This window comes from Daphnia carinata, chromosome 9 (assembly GCF_022539665.2).
Source record: "Daphnia carinata strain CSIRO-1 chromosome 9, CSIRO_AGI_Dcar_HiC_V3, whole genome shotgun sequence".
Classification (NCBI taxonomy): Eukaryota; Metazoa; Arthropoda; class Branchiopoda; order Diplostraca; family Daphniidae; genus Daphnia; species Daphnia carinata.
The window spans coordinates 1,466,606-1,489,916 of record NC_081339.1 but is presented as its reverse complement, the minus strand read 5'-3'; the positions used below and the strand labels follow the sequence as shown (position 1 = coordinate 1,489,916).

Sequence of the window (23,311 nt, the reverse complement as noted above, 5' to 3'; positions counted from 1 at the left end):
ACTTTTTCCCACTTTCCCCTTCAAAAGAAAATTGCAGGGCCCAGTGTCAGGCGCTGGATCGTCTTTTCGTGTGTCTAATATATGCACAATAGTGGAATAACATAATTAATTATAAATTGCTATTTTATTTTCCCGACTAGATTTCGTAAAAGAAATGGGCGGAATGCTTTACGAAAGCCACAATCGAACATGACCATTTTCTTTGGGGTCACGGTGCTGTTCATCCGGACAGCATTTTTTACTTTCGATGAAATGACATTCTTTTTGCTCTACACACGTTTCATGTGTTGCTTAATGGATTCACTTCTCTGCCAGTTTCTCGTGGAAAGAGAAAGTACTTTCTTTTGAATGAAAGAGGATAGAATCAATGGTCACGTAGGGTATGCATTTGGAAGCAGGTTTGTCTTAAATGAGCGTTGTTAATCTTGAATGAGATGGCACTTAATTATTTGCCCTGACAAAAGATTTTCTTCCCCGTTTTTCTCAATAAAAAATCCCTCTAATCTTTAATGCATACATTGTCAGACCAGCTAACTAATAAAGGAATGTCCGGTAAGTCGAAATAGTTGAATTTCCTTGTTTCGCACAGGGTCTCATAACTGATAGTCAAGGTGAAAATCAAATTACGAGATGGCTTAACCGATGAGAGTTCCGCGTTTTCGATCTTTATTACCTCAAATATTACGACTGCATTATAGCCCAGTGTTTATGGTCAACAACATTACGCATGGCGAACGCATAGTCCACGATGAACAAAGACTTTCAGAGATTGCATCTTTTGCCAAGGTCTTCGAATACAAAACCCGCGATTGTCGTAATCGCGGAAAATGTGTCCAAAAACAAGACGCATTCATTTAAACCGGATAAGTTCGAGCTGTTTCAACTGGTCGTAAATATCCCAGGACAAACGACTTTGGTTCTTCCTGTTCTTCTCAGCTGAAACCAGAATAACCAGAACTCCGATTTACCGGCAAGTCCTTTTCTTTTCACAGGTGATTCATAATCGATTTCAAGGTCACCCTCCTGTCACCGAAAATCAATAACTCCGTTGTTTCCTTCACCTTGAAATTTTGGGTTTAACATTCCCAATGCACGCACCCACACCGTTAAACGAATAACCGTTGTCCTTCAGGGCTAACAACATAACAAGAGCTATTTAACAATTTTGACAGCATGCTCCGACTAAAGCAGGAAAGATTAAAAAAAAATGAAGGGATGCACACTTTAAGCGAAAGTTATTGGCCAATTGTAGTAGATATGATTTCATAAGATGGTTTTTTTTAACGTTATGTTTCACTTTAGAAAGGAAAAGTGCATAGGAGGATTAGATCGTATAACTTTGTACGCATTTCGAAAGAGCTTTTCATCTGTCGAATGTTTTGTGCAACGTCGGGTTGCTAAACTTACTACGTGATCTAAAACATTTTAAAGAAAAAAAAGGATGACGTGAAGAGTCGGCTCAGTTGCGGGACAACGAATTCCCGACGAATGAGGTCGAAACTCTCCCGGCAAAAATGTATCACGGTGCAAAACAAATGGTCAAGAATGTTGATAGTCATCTAAAAAAAAAAAATGTTTCTTGTCACATCGTGAAAATTGTAGGGAAGCCAAAGATAATCGAATTAAAAACATTCGATTGTTTTCTTCTTTCCTACTTTTACCTGACTTTCTTTCGGCGTGTTCTTTCCCTTTCACATCTGATGCGGAATGGAAGAGTTGCGAGCTTTTACTTTCATTTTTTCGTGCGGTATGACATGCGTCAAGTTTCTCCAGGTTTTTTTTTCCTATATCGATTGTTTAAAAAAATCACGGTATATCTTTAGAAAAAATCTGATTTCCATAAATTTGCATAACATGTGGCATCGTAGGCAAGAGAGATTGTTCACTCATATCCAACTCTTTAAATAGTTTGAAAAGGGACTTCTAATGGCAAAGGCGAATCGCATATTCAAATTTTGCCTTGCTTTTTTTCGTAACGTTTTACAGAGGCCCAGCATTGCGCGGTGGGCAAAGTTTATAGTATTAGAAGCACGGACGGAAGGCGACCGTGAACACGCCATGTACGGTCATATAGAAAAATTACCCTTGACTGTTTAGACGATTACCTTGGACCGTGGCACTTATAGAATCAGACATCTACGCTGTTTGCATACAATTATTATTTTCGATTCAAAGGGTTCTATCCAGTTATAGGCGAAATATCTAACCATAAATTTGAACTCCAGTCGTTGATGCTCAGCCCAAAATAGAAAACAAACGCAATTGGGATTACCAACAGGGACCAACATCTGCTGTATGTCCTTCCCGAAAAGTATCCCAATTATGAATAACAAGAGGGGGAAAACCTGGTACACATGTAAATGAAACCTCAATTATGCAGAAGAACATGAAAATAAACCTTGTGTCTGTTCAGCTTTTGACAAATGATAGTTAATTTCTGTGCGACAAAATGTGAAGTGCAGAGCCTTCGCTATAGTTTCAAACGTATTTCACAATTCTTTAAAAATAGTTCAAAACGATGGGAAAACAAGACCTTCAAGCGTAATCAATTCTGTTGGTCTTTAGACTGCGTCATCTTGTGTTTTTCCAGGTAGAGCTATAAAAAAAAATAAATTACGAAAATAGAAAAATAATTTAAGATCCTAGAACACTGTGTTTCGAAACGGATTTTAGCTTCCTTTTTTTGAGGGCCATCGCCAAACTGAATGATTGGCTTGCGGTTTTTCCTAAATTATTTTTTGTGGGAAACATTGTTAAAATGAACCTTCCTGAATTGTACTAAAATATTTAAATACTTTGCCATCATGTTTTCGGTGTGCCTCTGCAATAAAAACAAAGAGTTACACCAATGGCGCAACATTTTTACGAAAACTTCTTTTACCTTGTTCTTCTTTTTTGTCCAACGCAAATTTTTATTTCGGCATAGTCAAAAACATTAAAGACACCGAGCCGCTTTTTCTTCTGTTTTCTATTTTAGTCAACAAGGTCTTTGTTATTCACATTATTATTATTAAATTATTAAGAAATCAGCAGTCTAATTTCTACCTCCTCATTCAATCGATTTAAAGGTGTTTCCTTTATTTCTACAGGTACATCTATTTAATAAACTTTACTTTTTCTTTCAATCCGAGACGGCCTTCGCCCGTCGTCTATCCCTTTAGATCGACAGTCAACGTGGAGGAGTTTGCCGGAATAAAAAGCATTCCGCTACTTTGTTTTTCCTTATGCATTTCCACCGTCTACGACCTTGACCAAAATCTTTGTTTCAGGAATTTTGTTATTCCAACTGAGTTTTACAGGAGCTTAGCAAACGATCACCGCGCCCCTTTTTTTCAGGGTCAGGCGGGGTACAGGTGGTTTAGCCATAGGCATACCTGTAGGTCCTCTTACCTGCCTTTGAAACGTTTGAATTTCAAGGACGTTTTACCGAACACTTTTTTTTTCAAAAATAGAAAGATAAACATCAAAATAATTCGGGCCGTGCCTTTTTCCGTCCACAACTTAAAGTAGAAATCGATGCAAATGAATTACTTTAAAAACTTCAGAGTTCGCAAGTTGTCGCACAACCTTGACCGATTCCTACCTATTGAATTACTAAACAGTTTTAACTTTCCGCATTATTGTTTTATTCATTTCAAAACTTGTCTAGACACGCTACCCATAGAAGTTTTTCGGACTGATGTAATAACACAAAATTCACGTCCCAACTCCAATACGAAATAAATTAAGGAAGAGACATATGACACTCGATTGTTTATTAATTCAATTAAGTTGTTGCTATTGAGGTGGCAGTTTTCACCTGCTGGCAGATCGTTTCTTAATCACAAGGTGAACGCCATGTTTAGGTTTTAGCGTCACCTCGACAGACGGAACGAAAAGCGGAGCCGATGGATCCTTGACGCTAAAATGAAATCGTCGGATCCAGTTGGCCAGACAAACTTTCAATTTAAGCATAGCGAACTTCTGACCTGATTTTAAATAAACTTAAATTTTTTATTAAGGTAATAGTTGCAAATAAGTTTACCGATACAATTCCGAGGGCCAGCGCTAAACGGAATGAATGCGTACTGATGTCGAGCGATTCTGTTCTCCGGAAAGAACCGCTCCGGTTTAAAACATTCCGGATCCGGATAGAAAAGAGGATTGCGATGCATGCTGTAAAGCATTAGCGCAACCGTAGCGCCTTTAGGTAATGTATAGTCACCTGGCAAAATCAATTGAACGTGTGTATCTCAGTGGTTTGAAATGAACATTTGAATACCTGTCTGGACATCCTCTGTCAAGTATCTCATAATGAATGGTACAGGTGTGTATAGCCTTAAGGTTTCTTTTAAGCAGCATTCTAAATACCTGAGCTGGCCCAAGTCGTGAATCGAACACGGGCGAGTTGATTCACCAAACACTTGTGTCAGTTCTTCCATTACCAATTTCTGTGCGAAATCGCAATCAATTGTTTTTGTACTTTTAATAATTATTCTGTTTTACCTGTTGTTCGGGATGTTTGGCGATTAGGTAGAGGCACATCGATAAAGTAATTGCTGTCGTTTCGTGGCCCTATAGATAAGCTTTTTTTAAAACTACTTTCCTCCTGTTGAATTAAAGGTTTCACGATTACCGCCACCATAAATAAATTGACTTCATCTTTGATGTCATCTTCGCTAATCATTTCTCCATCTTCCGATGCTTTGAGAAGAATGTCTAGAAAGGCAGACCTCTCTCCTAAAGGGAAATGTTGATTACACAACGTTTACTAAAAGAATTACTTATTATTATAGTTAAACTTGATTGATAAAGATCTTCTTCGTGATTCACGCTGTCGTCTGGTGTTTCTTTTGTTGTACCTTGTTTCGGATATTTTTTCATTTGCTCCATACGCCATTCACGGCGATCTCGAATGACCTGTTACCAAGTTCTAGATTCAGACGCACCAAAATAAATTAAAAGAATAATTTCACGTAAGATGTTACCAAATCAGTGAACGAACGAGTAGCAGAAACATAAGCTTTATTTAAACGACCAAGATTAGTTAACTGGAAAAGCCAATCGATTCCAAGCCATGGCTTTACTATGCGCTTCATGAAAACCAGTTGAACTCTGTTAAACAACATAGTAATTAAAGTTATTTATAATTTTCATAATAGAACTAGCAATCAACCTGTCGTGAGAGAATACACGAAAACTCACTTATGAAGGTTTTGGAAATAAATATCCTTTTCTTCTTGGCTTCTTGTCTTGCGACCAATGGAACTTTCTTTCAAAATAATTGAAAACATGATTTCCATTACAGTTAATCTTTAAGGCAAAATATTGTGAGGTTAGCACTTTACCACAAAGAATATCCAAGGCGCATTGCGTCATGATGGGAAAAACGTCCAATTCATCATCAAGGACATTGAGGACGCGTTCCATTTGGCGAGCGGTGTCTACACTCTTTTCGTTGAAAATGTTCACGAAATTGTTGACATGTTGAATGTGGAATGCCGGAGTTAGCATACGACGGCGATTTTTCCATCGGTCACCTTTAATAAAAAATTTTATAAGGTCTAACCCAAAATCAGAAATGTGTGAACATCTCACCTGTTATTAGGGCAAGGCTGTTACCAATAAATGCCTTCAACAATTGATATTCCTTTGGTTTAGAAATAAGCAAATGGCTTCCTAAGATTGGCTACATAACAAAAGACAAATGTGAATTGAGTTTCGAAAATGGAACTCGAATTTGAACGCACTTCCAGTAACTCCGGTGAGGCAATGAAAATCACTGGATGGACAGTGAGCCATGCACGGTAAATGCTTCCGTATTTCTTTACCCAATCACTTGTTAAAATCCTCAGAAATTCTAGAATTGATCAACGCTAAAGTTCTGTCTGAAAAAAAAAAAAAAAAAAATTCACGTATGTGTTACCATCATAATCGACGCTCAGCTCGAGTAGGTTGCCCAGCAACGGAAACTGTTTAGGCCCCGGAAGCGCGTTCACGAGCCTTACAAATCGTGAACGAAGCCATATGCAGTACCAAATGATCGGTACAATAACTAAGATGAACCACGAACTCCATTTGATTCTCCAAACGTCTGTGCCAAACATATCGCACGCCGAATTTTGTAAGATTCAACTCTCCGACTGAATTCTGACAAGCACTTGGACCCAATTCCAAAAGCTGGGGAGAGTTCCTTGAATAAATACGTAGGAATTACGTATCTATTTTGGTCAACAATGATGACCAATTTGTTGTTGAGACATGATGAACCCGAGGCCTCTCACACAATTTTGTTATCTACGTGAGCAACACACTGTTCATTGGGAAATGCTGTGATTCTCTTGAGGCTTTATAACGTTGAAAGTTCGATGACAATTATTTTTGGAAAAAAAAACCATATCTTTATTGCTTAACTAATCAAATATGATGGGGCAATTCGATGGTTCCATAGCCAATTTAAATTTTTCTGGTAACTTGTTTGGCTTTGACGGGCACTGGTTAATTGCTGTAAAAATGTGTTCAATTTAATACTGTTTTAAAATCAATGAAATGGGTAATTTTATTTTTTTAAATTACATTTAGAAAAATAATTTTTTAAATTACATTTTAAAAAATAATAAAAATTTTTTTAAACAATGGCGTCTATAAGAACCGAACACTGACAGTTGACGTATAATCTCAGTGCTATACCACAGCGCCACACAACTACTAGTCATATACCATATAGCTTCCCTATTAGAACGGCTTTGACGGGCACTGGTTAATTGCTGTAAAAATGTGTTCGATTTAATACTGTTCTAAAATCAATAAAATGGGTTAATTTATTTTTTTATTTACCTTTATAAAAATAATTTTAAAAAAATTTTAAAGCAATTGGCGTCTATAAGGACCGAACACGGACAGTTGACGTATGATCTCAGTGCTATACCACAGCGCCACACCACTATTAGTCACATACCATGTAGCTTCCCTATTATAAATAACGTCGATGAAAGATAAATTTGTTTGAGATGTGCGGTCCTGGCACAGTGGTTACCACCTTCGCTTCGCATTCTGAGGGCCCCGGGTTCAAGTCCCGACACCGCCAATTTCCCTCCCTCCCCCCCCTCCAATTCATCATTCAAGATACGCAAGATTCTTCATCTCATCGGAATAAGCAACATTCAGCATCTTCATCACAACGGATTCTCAAGATTCTTCGTCACATCAGATTATGCAAGCTTCTACAACGAATCAAAATTACTACGCTTTCAAGAAAGAAAAAAGAAGAGAGAAAAGAAAAAAGAAGAGCCATGCCTACTATAAAGGGGCTAAAATGGCACACCAAAAAAAGCCTTGCCAGGCTAAAAATGGCAAAAAAATCGATCTGTAGTACTGTTCACTACCTTGAAGATCGACCCACAAGCTGAAAAGTAGAGAAGAGGTAATCGGAGCTCGTAGGTTGTTCGTAAGCCTCCCCATGGCCACTAGGTTCATGGATGCAGGCAGCTAATCATCGGGCTGTGTGACCCAATTCGATACCCGTAAGTTTTTGTCTGTTCCTTACTGTACGATGATGATGGACGAAATTAATTATTATTGGTGCGATATTAATTATTAAATTAAATTATTTATTAATTGACCGTTTAGAAATTAAGAGATGAACACGTGTTTGGGTCTCAATGTCATTCCTACCTCGAATGCGTCTGACACTGCTGGATCAGAAATGGAAAAACGCACTCGACGTAACAGAATGGCGAAAACAACTTTCAATTCAAGCATTCCATATTTTTGACCTAAATTGTTTTCAAAGCAAACATTAACAATGTTTCTTTCTGCCAGAATAAAAATAATCACCCACCTATGCAATTCTGCCAGCACTGAAGGGAAGAAAGGCATACGGATGACGGCCAACGCTGTTCTCAGGGAAAAATCGTTCTGGCTTAAATGATTCGGGATCCGGATAAACAGAAGGGTTATGATGGATCGCAATAATTGATGGAATAACTGTAACACCAGCTGGTATTGTATATCCACCTAGAATTCGATGAAGTAAATCAAGCAGCTCATTCTTCATTTGAGAAGATGTTCTACCTATTTCGACGTCCTTCCTTAGACGCCTTGCGATACCCGGTACACTTGGGTACATTCTCAGAGTTTCTTTGATGCAACATTCCAAATATTTGAGTTCAGAAATATCCTGGGCGGTACAAAGACGGTCGTAATCGTCGCCAAATACCGAATCTAATTCGTCCATTATCATTTGCTTTGTGCGTGAATTAAAAATCAAATGGATTGTATACGTTTCAAGAGGTTAAGCTTGATTGTATTTACCTGATGCTCTGGATGTTTAGCAATGAGGTAAAGAAACCAGGCCATGGCTGCAGAAGCTGTGTCGAATCCCTGTGTCTCATTGGGAAACATCTAGACGTTCTGTGCAGTTAAAGGAGATATCAATTGAAACTTACAGCGAACGTGATTAAATCGATTTCTTCTCTGATTCCGTTATCATCAATGTCAGCGCCCTCATTAGACGCCTGTATTAGCCTGTCCAGTACGGCAAAGCTGCTTTCTAAAACGATTCAGTTATCGATCGCATCGTGTAAAAGACATCTTAACATGAATCAAAATATTTACTTGACTGGGGCTTTTCTTCTTCAATTCCGTCGTTTTGTACCTGATCTGAATTGGAACGCCGTACCAGCATCTCACGACGGGTTCGTATAATCTATTTTTAAAGCAACCTTTTAATTGAAATCTTCCTGGAAATTAGAAGACTTGAATAACCTCATTAGTGAAAGTGTGCAAGGCATTGACACACCGTGCCCATTCACGGCCCCTTGCAGTCATCTTGTAAATCCAGTCATTTGAAAGCCACGGTCGTGCGAAGCGCTCAACGAAAATCTGAGAAAATCTACAAGCCACAGGATTAATGAAATCATTTCAATTTTTACAGAAAATGGTGTTACAAGATATTGGACTGACCTGTGGACGTTGTTGAGATAAATCTCTTTCTCCACCTCGGCGTTCGTTTGCCCTATCGCAGTGTCTTGATAGTTTAAAAAATGTTTACGACCCCACATCTTATTATGTCAAAGAAAATATGTCGACAATTAAAAAATGTACCGCATATTATATTTATGGCGCATTGGGTCATGAGGTGGCTAACGTCAATCTCGGTATCGCCGTGCGCTTCGATGCTTCGTTCAAGTTCAGCTGCGCACATTGAACTCTTCTTGTTGCAGATGTCGATAAAATAGTTGTTATTCTGGAAATGGAAACCTGTTTGTAGCAAGGCACATTAAGGTTACTTCCTTTTTTAAACAATATACCAAAACCCACTAAAGACGGTACCACTGAAGGTGGATTTTTGAATTTGAGTGGAAATGGAAAGTCTATTCTGCCGCAAAGACCATGAGAAAATGCGAATACCTGGTGTTACTATTCGACGTCGATTTTTCCATTGATCACCTAAAGCATAATCAAATACGAAACAAAGCAGTGAGGCGGATTTTTTTCATTTTCGTCTGTTACCTGTTGATAAAAACATGCAATTGCCGAGCCAGTCAATCAATTTAGAATAATCGCTTGACTTTGTGTTGTGTTTAGAAGTGGATAATATTGTCTACATCGAAAAAAAGACTAAGAATTAACAACAGAAAAGCTGTGCGGTTGAAAAAAAAAAAAAAAATTTTACGTACCTGTGCTAGTTCGGGGGAAGCTAGAATCACAAAAGGTCGTGGTCCGAGCCATACGCGGAAGATCGGTCCGTACTCTTTCACCCAATCTATTGCTATAATTTTATGGATTTCTGCAAGACGAAGCAAGTTCAATTCTTCATTATCGTTGATGAAGAAATAATTAAGACCTACGTTCGTTATAGGGATCCAAATGTAGAAGATTGCCTACCAACGGCAACGGCTTTTGTCCGGGTATGGCGTTGATGAGTTTTACGGTTCTCGATCGACTCCATTTCCAGTAATGCACAATGGCTATTGCAGGCAAAATGAGCCATATGGTAAGGATGCCTTTTGTTCGCAGACTGCTGAGATTATTCAAAGTGATTGACATGTCTCCCGAAATTTCGTCCGACCACAGTGGACAAACGCTGTGAACTAATCTTTTATCTGACCACGACTGCAGTCGCAAACATTCGAACATGAAAGGTTTTCTATTTAATGTAGATGTAGATGTGCTGAATTTATTCAGGGAAAGTGTTAGTCACCTTATTTGCAATTTCATGGTAGGAGTAATCTGATTGGCTGACACAGTTAGGTACGGTTTCGGTTTAATTATACATTCGCGAGTGAATGTAAACTTTTCGCAAACTTCACTGTTCTGCTTCTAAATGCCGTATCTACAACTATGTCGTTGCCCTTTGATAAAGTCAAGTTGTGTGTAATCCATGCCCATCACTTTCTTGGGTTACGCAGAAATAGAAAAATGATAGACACAAACCGGAATGTCTATAGAGCAAAACTGGGAGTACTCGGACAAACCGTGTCGCCACCAAAAACTAAATCGAATTCGTCTACTCTCAATTGCGTCGTAAAAATCAAATGAGGTTTACAGTTTGCTTATATGGACCAGTAGATTTCAAACAATGGCAGTTATAGCTCCAGTTAGATTAGAAGGGTTATGTTATCTCTAGTGAAAGTGTAAATGGCATCGTTACAGCGTTCATTTCCAACATCCGGTGAGCAGAATTCGTGAATTCAGTCATTTGGATGCCACTGTCAGTTGCACTAGGCGATTTTCCTATGCAAATTTTCGTTTTTCAAAAGCAAATTTTGTTTGCTGACTCATCACTTGATTGACAGCAGTTTTCGTACCCATCCCCAATGCGTCAAACAAAATCGTCAAAACTTTTGTTTTGTTCTTTTCCTTTGTCTTCGTCCCTGGGGTAACGGAGAAGGAAGGGTATCTAAAAAGGGATGTATTTTGGAGGGAAAGTAACAAAGAAAAGGATTAATATTCATTAAACCATCTGAATTGCCATTAGTCATTCGTCCTTCGCGCAGTCAAGGAGATATGTTCCATGGTCCAGATGTTAAAACCACTTTAAGTGATATTGTCGTTTAGGCTTTAATTTTTTTGAGTTCGTTACTTTAATTGTTCAGTGTTTTGATCTATGTCAGCAGCGTTCGTTTCTCTTACGTTTATCGTGAAATGTGTTCGTGAGGTGTGCTTCAAGTTGGTGTTTTCAAAGACAAATTTGGCCTGCTGACTCTTAAGAAATCGAAGGAATCAATCATTAGTAATCAACGTTATCAATCATTTGCATCTGCACTGTGCTTTATTTCATCATTTTAAAATGATACGAATATTGTATTTAGGTTTCAACATCCCTACTACCTTGAACGTGTAACTCTTGGATCAACTGAATACCGCTCCTCCGGGCTGTTTAACCTGCGTAAGTGTTGTATGATAGATCAAATCGAGATTTCTAGATAGCAACTGAACTGGTTGAATTGCTGTTTTGAAAAAAGGGGTTTTTACAAGAAAGTCTTGATGTCAGTGGAATTATGTTATGATCTATTCAACCATGTAGAAATTACGAGGCGAACACCGTGTTTCGGTTTCAGCACGAATCCTAAATCAGGCGAATTCCGAGATTGATGTGCCAGGGACGGAAAGCCCCACTCGACGACACAGGTTGGCGAAAACCACTTTCAATTCCAGCATTGCATATTTTTGCCCTGAATTGTTTTGAATTTAAATCAACAATCTCTGCTCTATGTAACCAGAATAAAAGCAGCTGCTTAACGCTGCAGTTACGTGGGCCAGCGCTGAACAGAATGAAAGCATATGGATGCTGGCCAATGCTGTTCTCAAGAATAAACCATTCCGGTTCGGAAAAAACGCTAGGACTGCGGTGGATCACGCAAAATCTGGGAAAAGCTGTAACGCCAACTAGTATTGTATATCCATCTACTATTTGATTGAGTAAACTAAACAGATTAAATGTAATTTAACAGGTGATTTGTTTCATTTCCATAGGTGTTCTACCTTTTTCAACGACTTGCGTTAGACATCGCATAATAAACGCCACGTTCGGGTAGAGAAGGGTCACATTCGGGAGAGAAGTTAAAGCTTTGCAAGACTATTGTATTACCTGATGCTCTGGATGTTTAGCAATGAGGTAAAGAAACCAGACCATGGCTGCAGAAATTGTATTGTATTCCTGTGTTTCATTGGAAAACATTCAGACGTTTTGTGCAGTTATAAGCTAAGATGATTAAATATTACAGCGAACGTGATTAAATCGATTTCTTCTCTGGGTTCGTTATCATCTAGGTCAGCGCCCTTACGCCTGTATCAGCCCGTCTACAACGGCAAAATTCTCACGTCAAAAGTTGCAGTTACCAATTGCAAGGTTAAAACAGTAAAATGAAATGGGTCTAGTTTTCCACTAGATTCAAATTTTTCATTTTCGCCGCTTTCTGTCTTTTCTGCGTGTTAGTTTGGGTATCGTTTAAGTATTTGACGGCTATGTCGTGTAACCTATTGAAATGACCTTATTATTTCAATTCAAATATTTTTTAATTTACAGGTTATTCTGCAAAGGATTGTTTACCTTATTCGTGAAAGCATGAAGAGCACTGACAGCGTTCACTTTCACGACCTTGGGGGAACAGCTTGTAAATCCGATTGTTTGAAAGGCAAGGTCGGCTGAAACGTTTAACGAAAATCTGGCAAATTACTATTCCATCGAAATAAAGCATTAGAAATGGTAATGTTCATAGCATTGTATGAAATTTAACTGACCTATGAATGTTGCTAACATAAATTTCGTTTTTTCCAAAGACATCAGGTAGACACCCATAACATTCACGGTGTTTTTCTCCATGAAATCTACTGGTTTACGGATGCAGGCAGGTAATCGCCAGATTGTGTGAACATCTTCGATTGCGGTAAGTTTTTGTTGTTCCTTACTGTGTCTAACACCAGTAGCGCGTACAGTAGCAGGGCTAACAGCCGTCCAGTCTGTGCGCCCCCTCCGTAAACACATATATCATTAAGACAGATGTGCTGGTCCGTTTGGCTTCATACGTTCAGTTTGCCCTATTACCAGTTGAAACTGAAACCTCACCGTGGATTAAACACATGTTAGTGAACTTTGGATTGCTGTTGATAATCATTCGAGACGTAAAGTATTGCTTCATTCGTTTAGTCTTTTCCGGTGATGACGCGTGAGAAAAAAGATACAGAGTACCTCTCTCGGGAAGTGAAACCAACTTTAAAAAGAGGCCCTTCTTTATTTGCTTGAATTGCTAAGCCATATGAAAAAAGCGCCATTAGTCGTTCGTCCTTCGCGCAGCCAAGGAGACATGCTCCATGGTCCAGATGGTGAAAACCACTTGAATTAATATTTTCGATTAGGCTTAAATTTTTTTTTAGTTCGTTACTGTAATTGTTCGATGTTTGATCTATGTCCAGCAGCATTCGTTTTCCAAACGTTTGTCGTGAAAATGTGTTCGTAAGGTGTGCTTTAAGTTTGCGTTTTCAAAGACAAATTTGGCCTGATGACTCTTCACTTTATTGTGAGATGACGAAATCGAAGGAATCAATCATTGGTAATTAACGTTACCAATCATTTGCATCTGCACTGTACTTTTTTTGATCGTTTTAAAATGAAACATTGTATTTAGGTTTCAACATCACTGCTACCTCGGATGTGTAACTGTTGGATCAACGGAATACCGCTGCTCCAGTCTGTTTAACCTGCGTAAGTCTTTTATGAGATAAAATCAAGATTTCTAGATAGCAACTGAACTGGTTGAATTGCTATTTTGAAACAAGAGGTTTCGACAAGAAAGTCTTGATTGGAGTAATGTCATGATCTGTTCGACCATTTAGAAATTACCAGGCGAACAGCATGTTTCGGTTTCAACATGACTCCTGAATCACGCGCGTCCGAGATTGCTGTGCCAGGTACGGAAAACCTCACCGAACTAGCGGTTTGGCGAAAATTACTTTCAATTCCATCATTGCATATTTATGGCCTGAATTGTTTTGAATATAAATCAACAATCTCTGCTCCCTGTAACCAGAACAAAAGCAATTGCTTACCTATGCAGTTCCGTGGGCCAGCACTGAACGGAATGAAGCCATATGCATGCCGGCCAATGCTGTTCTCAGGAATAAATCGTTCCGGTTTGTATGCTTCGGGATCCGGAGAAACGCAAGGATTGCGAGGGATCGCACAAAATGTGGGAACAACTGTAACACCAGCTGGTATTGTATGTCCACCTAGAATTTGATTGAGTAAATTAAACAGATCAAGTCTAATTTAACAGGTGATTTCTTTCATTTCAGTAGGTATTTTATCTATTTCAATGTCTTACGTTGGAACTCGCATGATAAACGCCTCATTCGGGTAGAGCCTCAACGTTTCTTTGATGCAAGATTCCAAATATTTAAGCTCAGAATCATCGTTTGTGTACAAGGACGATCTCGATCACTGCCAGAAACTAAATCCAGCTCGTCCACTATCAGTTGCTTCGTGGATATCGAATGAGGTTTATAGTTTGAGAAGTTAAAATTTTTGAAGACTACTGTATTACCTGATGCTCTGCATGTTTAGCAATGAGGTAAAGAATCCAGACCATGGCTGCAGAAGTTGTGTCGTATCCCTGTGTTTCATTGGAAAACGTTAAGACGTTCTGTGCACTTATAAGGTAAGACGTTTAAATATTACAGCGAACGTGATTAAATCGATTTCTTCTGATTCCGTTATCAGCTAGATCAGTGCCCTTATTAGACGCTTGTATCAGTCCGTCTATAATGGCAAATGTGCCACCTGAGAAAGTTACAATTAACAATGGCAGGGTTAATACAACAAAATGAAATGGGTCTAGTTTTTTACTAGATTTGGATTTTTTTCACTTTCGCTGCTTTTTGTATTGTCTGGGTATTGGTTTGGGTATCGTTCAAGCATTTCACGGCGGTATCGAGTAACCTATTGGAATGTCCTTATTATTTTAATTCAAATATTTTTTAATTTACAGGTTATACTGCAAAGGATTGTTTACCTTATCCGTGAGACCGTCGAGGGCATTGACACAGCGTTCACTTTCACGTCCTGGGGGGGGGGGGGGCAGCTTGTAAATCCAGTTGTTTGAAAGCCAAGGTCGGCTGGCACGTTCAGCGAAAATCCGGCAATTTCTATTCCATCAAAATGAAGAATTAAAAATGGTATTGTTCATAGCGTTGTATGTTATTTATCTGACCTAGGAATGTTGCTAACATAAATTTCTTTTTCCAACAACATCACGTAGGCACCCGTAACATTCACCATGTTTTTCTCCATGACATTCGCTGGTTTCATGGATGCAGGCAGCTAATCATCGCGCTGTGTGACCCTATTCGATACCCGTAAGTTTTTGCTGTTCCTTACTGTGTCTCACACCAGTAGCGCGTACAGTAGAGAGTAGTGTAGAGAGGAGAGCGTCCAGTCTGCATGTCTGTGCGCTATAAACGCCGCCCCCGTCGGCACAGATATCATTAAGCTAGATTTGCTGGTCCGTTTGGCTTCATACGTTCAGTTTGCCCTAGTGCCAGTTGAAACTGAAAACTAACCGTGGATTAAACGTGTGTTGGTGAACTTGGATTGCTGCTGATTATCATTCGAGACGTTAAGTATTGCTTCATTCGTGTAAGTCTTTCCGATGATGACGCGTGAGAAAAAAGATAGAGTACCTCTCTCGGGAAGTGAAACCAACCTTAAAAAAAGGACCTTTATTTGCTTTTGCTCATTTGACATGAACGTTCCTTTCCCGGCTTTCCATTAGCGACTGCACAATCGAATTTTTGTTTTGCATTATGCTTTATTTGACCGTTTACAAATTAAGAGGCGAACACCGTGTTTTGGTTTTAATACTATTCCTCCGTCGGATCCGTCTGACATAGCTGGATCATAAACGGAAAATCGTACTCGACGTAAAAGAATGGCGAAAACAACTTTCAATTCCAGCATTGCATATTTTTGACCTAAATTGTTTTCAAAGCATTCATTAACAATCTTTTCTACTGCCAGAATAAAAATAATCACCCACCTATGCAATTCTGTGGACCAGCGCTGAAGGGAAGAAAGGCATACGGATGACGGCCAACGCTGTTTTCAGGGAAAAATCGTTCCGGCTTAAATGATTCGGGATCCGGATAGACGGAAGGATTGTGATGAATCCCAAAATATGATGGAACAACTGAAACACCAGCTGGTATCGTATATCCACCTAGGATTTGATGAAGTAAATTAAGCAGCTCATTTTTCATTTGATAAGATGTTCTACCTATTTCGACGTCTTTCGTTAGACGCCTCATGGCACCCGGCACACTCGGGTACATTCTCAGAGTTTCTTTGATGCAACATTCCAAATATTTAAGTTCAGTAATATCCTGGGTGGTACAAGGACGGTCGTAATCGTCGCCAAATACCGAATCTAATTCGTCCACTATCAGTTGCTTTGTGCGTGAATTGAAAATCAAATGGGTTGCATACAGTGTCAAGAGGTTAAAGCTTCATTGTATTTACCTGATGCTCTGGATGTTTCGCAATGAGGTAAAGAAACCAGACCATGGCTGCAGAAGTTGTGTCGTATCCCTGGGTTTCATTGAAAACGTTTAGATGTTTCGTGCAGTTAAAGGAATTGAAATCATTTGAACATTACAGCGAACGTGATTAAATCGATTTCTTCTCTGATTCCGTTATCATCGATGTCAGCGCCCTCATCAGACGCCTGTATCAGCCTGTCCAATACGGCAAAGCTGCTTTCTAAAACGATTCAGTTATCGATCGCATCGTGTAAAAGACATCTTAACATCAATCAAAATATTTACTTGATTGGGGCTTCCCTTCTTCAATTCCTTGTTTTTGTACCTGATCTGAATTGGAACGCCGTACGAGCATTTCACGACGGGTTCGTATAATCTATTTTTAAAGCAGCCTTTTAATTGAAATCTTGTTGGAGATTAGAAGACTTGAATAACCTCTTTAGTGAAAGTGTGCAAGGCATTGACACACCGTTGCCATTCACGGCCTCTTGCAGTCATCTTGTAAATCCAGTCATTTGAAAGCCACGGTCGTGCGAAGCGCTCAACGAAAATCTGACAAAATCTACATGCCACAGTATTAACAAAATCATTTCAATTTCTACAGAATATGATGTTACAATATATTGGACTGACCTGTGGACGTTGTTGAGATAAATCTCGTTCTCCATCTCGCACTTCGTTTGTCCCATCGCAGTGTCTTGATAGTTTTCAAAAATGTTTACGACATCACGTTATTACATCAAAGACAATATGCCGACGTTAAAAAAATGTACCGCATATTATATTGATTGCGCATTTGGACATGAGATGACTGACGTCAATCACGGTATCGCCTTGCTTCTTGATGATTCGTTCAAATTCAGCCGCGCACATCGAACTCTTCTCGTTGAAGATGTCGATAAAACTGTTGTTATTCTGGAAATGGAAACCTGTTCGTAGCAAGACAACTTTAGGTTACTTCCTTTGTTAAACAATCTACTAGAACCCGCTAAACACGGTATTTTAATTAAATTTAATAGATTTAATTTAAATTAGAGTGGAAATGGAAAGTTCTGGCGGAAAGACTATCAGAAAATGCGGTTACCTGGTGTGACTATTCGGCGTCGTTTTTTCCAGTGATCATCTGAAGCATTATCAAATATGAAACAAAACAGATTGGCGTGTATATGTCATTTTCGTCTGTTACCTGTTGATAAAAACATGCAATTGCCGAGCCAGTCAATCAATTTAGAATAATCGCTTGACTTTGTGTTGTGTTTAGAAGTGGATAATATTGTCTACATCGAAAAAAAGACTAAGAATTAACAACAGAAAAGCTGTGCGGTTGAAAAAAAAAAAAAAGATTTTACGTACCTGTGCTAGTTCGGGGGAAGCTAGAATCACAAAAGGTCGTGGTCCGAGCCATACGCGGAAGATCGGTCCGTACTCTTTCACCCAATCTATTGCTATAATTTTATGGATTTCTGCAAGACGAAGCAAGTTCAATTCTTCATTATCGTTGATGAAGAAATAATTAAGACCTACGTTCGTTATAGGGATCCAAATGTAGAAGATTGCCTACCAACGACAACGGCTTTCGTCCGGGTATGGCGTTGATGAGTTTTACGGTTCTCGATCGACTCCATTTCCAGTAATGCACAATGGCTATTGCAGGCAAAATGAGCCATATGGTAAGGATGCCTTTTGTTCGCAGACTGCTGAGATTATTCAAAGTGATTGACATGTCTCCCGAAATTTCGTCCGACCACAGTAGACAAACGCTGTGAACTAATCTTTTATCTGACCACGACTGCAGTCGCAAACATTCGAACATGAAAGGTTTTCTATTTAATGTAGATGTAGACGTGCTGATTTTATTCAGGGAAAGTGTTAGTCACCTTATTTGCAATTTCATGGTAGGAGTAATCTGATTGGCTTACACAGTTAGGTACGGTTTCGGTTTAATTATACATTCGCGAGTGAAAGTAATCTTTTCGCAAACTTCACTGTTCTGCTTCTAAATGCCGTATCTACAACTATGTCGTTGCCCTTTGATAAAGTCAAGTTGTGTGTAATCCATGCCCATCACTTTCTTGGGTTACGCAGAAATAGAAAAATGATAGACACAAACCGGAATGTCTATAGAGCAAAACTGGGAGTACTCGGACAAACCGTGTCGCCACCAAAAACTAAATCGAATTCGTCTACTCTCAATTGCGTCGTAAAAATCAAATGAGGTTTACAGTTTGCTTATATGGACCAGTAGATTTCAAACAATGGCAGTTATAGCTCCAGTTAGATTAGAAGGGTTATGTTATCTCTAGTGAAAGTGTAAATGGCATAGTTACAGCGTTCATTTCCAACATCCGGTGAGCAGAATTCGTGAATTCAGTCATTTGGATGCCACTGTCAGTTGCACTAGGCGATTTTCCTATGCAAATTTTCGTTTTTCAAAAGCAAATTTTGTTTGCTGACTCATCACTTGATTGACAGCAGTTTTCGTACCCATCCCCAATGCGTCAAACAAAATCGTCAAAACTTTTGTTTTGTTCTTTTCCTTTGTCTTCGTCCCTGGGGTAACGGAGAAGGAAGGGTATCTAAAAAGGGATGTATTTTGGAGGGAAAGTAACAAAGAAAAGGATTAATATTCATTAAACCATCTGAATTGCCATTAGTCATTCGTCCTTCGCGCAGTCAAGGAGATATATTCCATGGTCCAGATGTTAAAACCACTTTAAGTGATATTGTCGTTTAGGCTTTAATTTTTTTGAGTTCGTTACTTTAATTGTTCAGTGTTTTGATCTATGTCAGCAGCGTTCGTTTCTCTTACGTTTATCGTGAAATGTGTTCGTGAGGTGTGCTTCAAGTTGGTGTTTTCAAAGACAAATTTGGCCTGCTGACTCTTAAGAAATCGAAGGAATCAATCATTAGTAATCAACGTTATCAATCATTTGCATCTGCACTGTGCTTTATTTCATCATTTTAAAATGATACGAATATTGTTATTAGGTTTCAACATCCCTACTACCTTGAACGTGTAACTCTTGGATCAACTGAATACCGCTCCTCCGGGCTGTTTAACCTGCGTAAGTGTTGTATGATAGATAAAATCGAGATTTCTAGATAGCAACTGAACTGGTTGAATTGCTGTTTTGAAAAAAGGGGTTTTTACAAGAAAGTCTTGATGTCAGTGGAATTATGTTATGATCTATTCAACCATGTAGAAATTACGAGGCGAACACCGTGTTTCGGTTTCAGCACGAATCCTAAATCAGGCGAATTCCGAGATTGATGTGCCAGGGACGGAAAGCCCCACTCGACGACACAGGTTGGCGAAAACCACTTTCAATTCCAGCATTGCATATTTTTGCCCTGAATTGTTTTGAATTTAAATCAACAATCTCTGCTCTATGTAACCAGAATAAAAGCAGCTGCTTAACGCTGCAGTTACGTGGGCCAGCGCTGAACAGAATGAAAGCATATGGATGCTGGCCAATGCTGTTCTCAAGAATAAACCATTCCGGTTCGGAAAAAACGCTAGGACTGCGGTGGATCACGCAAAATCTGGGAAAAGCTGTAACGCCAACTAGTATTGTATATCCATCTACTATTTGATTGAGTAAACTAAACAGATTAAATGTAATTTAACAGGTGATTTGTTTCATTTCCATAGGTGTTCTACCTATTTCAACGACTTGCGTTAGACATCGCATAATAAACGCCACGTTCGGGTAGAGAAGGGTCACATTTTTGAGAGAAGTTAAAGCTTTGCAAGACTATTGTATTACCTGATGCTCTGGATGTTTAGCAATGAGGTAAAGAAACCAGACCATGGCTGCAGAAATTGTATTGTATCCCTGTGTTTCATTGGAAAACATTCAGACGTTTTGTGCAGTTATAAGCTAAGATGATTAAATATTACAGCGAACGTGATTAAATCGATTTCTTCTCTGGTTTCGTTATCTAGGTCAGCGCCCTTATGCCTGTATCAGCCCGTCTACAACGGCAAAATTCTCACCTCAAAAGTTGCAGTTACCAATTGCAAGGTTAAAACAGTAAAATGAAATGGGTCTAGTTTTCCACTAGATTCAAATTTTTCATTTTCGCCGCTTTCTGTCTTTTCTGCGTGTTTGTTTGGGTATCGTTTAAGTATTTGACGGCTATGCCGTGTAACCTATTGAAATGACCTTATTATTTCAATTCAAATATTTTTTAATTTACAGGTTATTCTGCAAAGGATTGTTTACCTTATTCGTGAAAGCATGAAGAGCACTGACACAGCGTTCACTTTCACGACCTTGGGGGAACAGCTTGTAAATCCGATCGTTTGAAAGGCAAGGTCGGCTGAAACGTTTAACGAAAATCTGGCAAATTACTATTCCATCGAAATAAAGCATTAGAAATGGTAATGTTCATAGCATTGTATGAAATTTAACTGACTTATGAATGTTGCTAACATAAATTTCGTTTTTTCCAAAGACATCAGGTAGACACCCATAACATTCACGATGTTTTTCTCCATGAAATCTACTGGTTTACGGATGCAGGCAGGTAATCGCCGGGTTGTGTGAACATCTTCGATTGCGGTAAGTTTTTGTTGTTCCTTACTGTGTCTAACACCAGTAGCGCGTACAGTAGCAGGGCTAACAGCCGTCCAGTCTGTGCGCCCCCTCCGTCAACAGATATATCATTAAGACAGATGTGCTGGTCCGTTTGGCTTCATACGTTAAGTTTGCCCTATTGCCAGTTGAAAGTGAAACCTAACCGTGGATTAAACACATGTTAGTGAACTTTGGATTGCTGTTGATAATCATTCGAGACGTAAAGTATTGCTTCATTCGTTTAGTCTTTTCCGATGATGACGCGTGAGAAAAAAGATACAGAGTACCTCTCTCGGAAAGTGAAACCAACTTTAAAAAGAGGCCCTTCTTTATTTGCTTGAATTGCTAAGCCATATGAATAGAGAACGGGTAGCTAAAGCGCCATTAGTCGTTCGTCCTTCGCGCAGCCAAGGAGACATGCTCCATGGTCCAGATGGTGAAACCACTTGAATTAATATTTTCGATTAGGCTTAAATTTTTTTTTAGTTCGTTACTGTAATTGTTCGATGTTTGATCTATGTCCAGCAGCATTCGTTTTCCAAACGTTTGTCGTGAAAATGTGTTCGTAAGGTGTGCTTTAAGTTTGCGTTTTCAAAGACAAATTTGGCCTGATGACTCTTCACTTTATTGTGAGATGACGAAATCGAAGGAATCAATCATTGGTAATTAACGTTACCAATCATTTGCATCTGCACTGTACTTTTTTTGATCGTTTTAAAATGAAACATTGTATTTAGGTTTCAACATCACTGCTACCTCGGATGTGTAACTGTTGGATCAACGGAATACCGCTGCTCCAGTCTGTTTAACCTGCGTAAGTCTTTTATGATAGATAAAATCAAGATTTCTAGATAGCAACTGAACTGGTTGAATTGCTATTTTGAAAAAAGAGGTTTTGACAAGAAAGTCTTGATTGGAGTAATGTCATGATCTGTTCGACCATTTAGAAATTACCAGGCGAACAGCATGTTTCGGTTTCAACATGACTCCTGAATCACGCGCGTCCGAGATTGCTGTGCCAGGTACGGAAAACCTCACCGAACTAGCGGCTTGGCGAAAATTACTTTCAATTCCATCATTGCATATTTATGGCCTGAATTGTTTTGAATATAAATCAACAATCTCTGCTCCATGTAACCAGAACAAAAGCAATTGCTTACCTATGCAGTTCCGTGGGCCAGCACTGAACGGAATGAAGGCATATGCATGCCGGCCAATGCTGTTCTCAGGAATAAATCGTTCCGGTTTGTATGCTTCGGGATCCGGAGAAACGCAAGGATTGCGAGGGATCGCACAAAATGTGGGAACAACTGTAACACCAGCTGGTATTGTATGTCCACCTAGAATTTGATTGAGTAAATTAAACAGATCAAGTCTAATTTAACAGGTGATTTCTTTCATTTCAGTAGGTGTTTTATCTATTTCAATGTCTTACGTTGGAACTCGCATGATAAACGCCGCATTCGGGTAGAGCCTCAACGTAAAGATTAACAATGGTATACTTTACCCTTCTGCTTCTAAATGTCGTCTCTACAACTATCTCGTTGCCCTTTGGTAAATTCAAGTTGTCTATGCTCATCAATTTTTTGGGTTACGCAGAAGTAGAACAGTGGTAGACACAAAGCGGAATGTTTTGAGCAAATTACTAGTATAAGGACAATCCTCATTGCTTTAGAAGTTGTGTCATATACTGTGTTTAAATGGAAAACATTTAGATGTTTGTACAGTTAAAGGATTAGTCAATTGATAATTACAGTGAACATGAACGTATCAATTTGTTTTCTGATTCCGTTATCAACCAGGCCAGTGCGTTCATTTGACGCATCCATCAGTCCATCTAATACTAAGGCAAATCTGCTTTCTAAAACAAACTTGAACTAGTAAACGCAATTTTTTTTACAGAATGATTAAATGGATTTAGTTGATTACTTGACTGAGGTTTCCCTTTTCCAGTTTCGCTACTTTCTACGTGATCTGAATTTGTTTTTGAGTACCGTTCGAGTATTGTACGCTGATAACTTGTTTAAGGCGATCTGTAGAGTTAAAACAATGCAGTTACACTCCACGCCCCAATGAAATTAAAAGGGTTAGGTTACCTGTAGTGAAAGTGTAAATTTACACTTTCACCGTATATTTATACTTTTTTCCGTATACCCTTAAGGGTATACGGTTACTTTCAACATCCAAGGAGCAGAACTTGTAAATCCAGTCTTCTG

At 38.9% G+C, this 23,311-nt stretch overlaps 3 protein-coding genes and 2 long non-coding RNA genes across 5 annotated transcripts; 1 reads left to right on the top strand and 4 right to left on the bottom strand.

Moving 5' to 3' along the window:
• Positions 1 to 3,795: 3,795 nt before the first annotated feature.
• LOC130688015 (cytochrome P450 4c3-like) lies at positions 3,796 to 6,095 on the bottom strand. The gene is made up of 12 exons (XM_059496846.1): positions 5,906 to 6,095; positions 5,730 to 5,839; positions 5,578 to 5,668; positions 5,328 to 5,519; positions 5,185 to 5,251; positions 4,968 to 5,094; positions 4,764 to 4,899; positions 4,616 to 4,719; positions 4,486 to 4,554; positions 4,262 to 4,430; positions 4,025 to 4,204; positions 3,796 to 3,968 (listed from the first exon to the last, which is right to left on the bottom strand). The coding sequence occupies exons 1-12, from the start codon at positions 6,084 to 6,086 to the stop codon at positions 3,796 to 3,798; spliced, it is 1,599 nt and encodes a 532-aa protein (XP_059352829.1). The 5' UTR covers positions 6,087 to 6,095.
• Positions 6,096 to 7,611: 1,516 nt separating this feature from the next.
• On the bottom strand, positions 7,612 to 10,029 carry LOC130688014 (cytochrome P450 4c3-like). The gene is given in 13 exon segments (XM_059496845.1): positions 7,612 to 7,754; positions 7,816 to 7,995; positions 8,053 to 8,224; positions 8,293 to 8,361; positions 8,427 to 8,530; positions 8,596 to 8,686; positions 8,746 to 8,872; positions 8,944 to 9,007; positions 9,085 to 9,240; positions 9,391 to 9,429; positions 9,493 to 9,583; positions 9,660 to 9,769; positions 9,831 to 10,029. Coding segments are annotated over 13 exon segments (1,545 nt in total).
• A 4,372-nt stretch (positions 10,030 to 14,401) lies between these two features.
• LOC130688024 (uncharacterized) lies at positions 14,402 to 14,687 on the bottom strand. Its single transcript, XR_009000285.1, has 3 exons — positions 14,660 to 14,687; positions 14,526 to 14,594; positions 14,402 to 14,460 (listed from the first exon to the last, which is right to left on the bottom strand). It is a non-coding gene; the product is annotated as an uncharacterized LOC130688024 (long non-coding RNA).
• A 1,009-nt stretch (positions 14,688 to 15,696) lies between these two features.
• On the bottom strand, positions 15,697 to 18,257 carry LOC130688013 (cytochrome P450 4c3-like). The gene is made up of 13 exons (XM_057511017.2): positions 18,040 to 18,257; positions 17,869 to 17,978; positions 17,702 to 17,792; positions 17,600 to 17,638; positions 17,289 to 17,444; positions 17,149 to 17,212; positions 16,951 to 17,077; positions 16,801 to 16,891; positions 16,632 to 16,735; positions 16,496 to 16,564; positions 16,254 to 16,425; positions 16,017 to 16,196; positions 15,697 to 15,951 (listed from the first exon to the last, which is right to left on the bottom strand). Exons 1-13 carry the CDS (start codon positions 18,236 to 18,238, stop codon positions 15,782 to 15,784), a joined length of 1,572 nt encoding a protein of 523 aa, XP_057367000.1. The 5' UTR covers positions 18,239 to 18,257; the 3' UTR covers positions 15,697 to 15,781.
• A 3,255-nt stretch (positions 18,258 to 21,512) lies between these two features.
• Positions 21,513 to 22,268, top strand: LOC130688023 (uncharacterized). Its single transcript, XR_009000284.2, has 3 exons — positions 21,513 to 21,757; positions 21,833 to 21,909; positions 22,043 to 22,268. It is a non-coding gene; the product is annotated as an uncharacterized LOC130688023 (long non-coding RNA).
• The last annotated feature ends 1,043 nt before the right edge of the window (positions 22,269 to 23,311 follow it).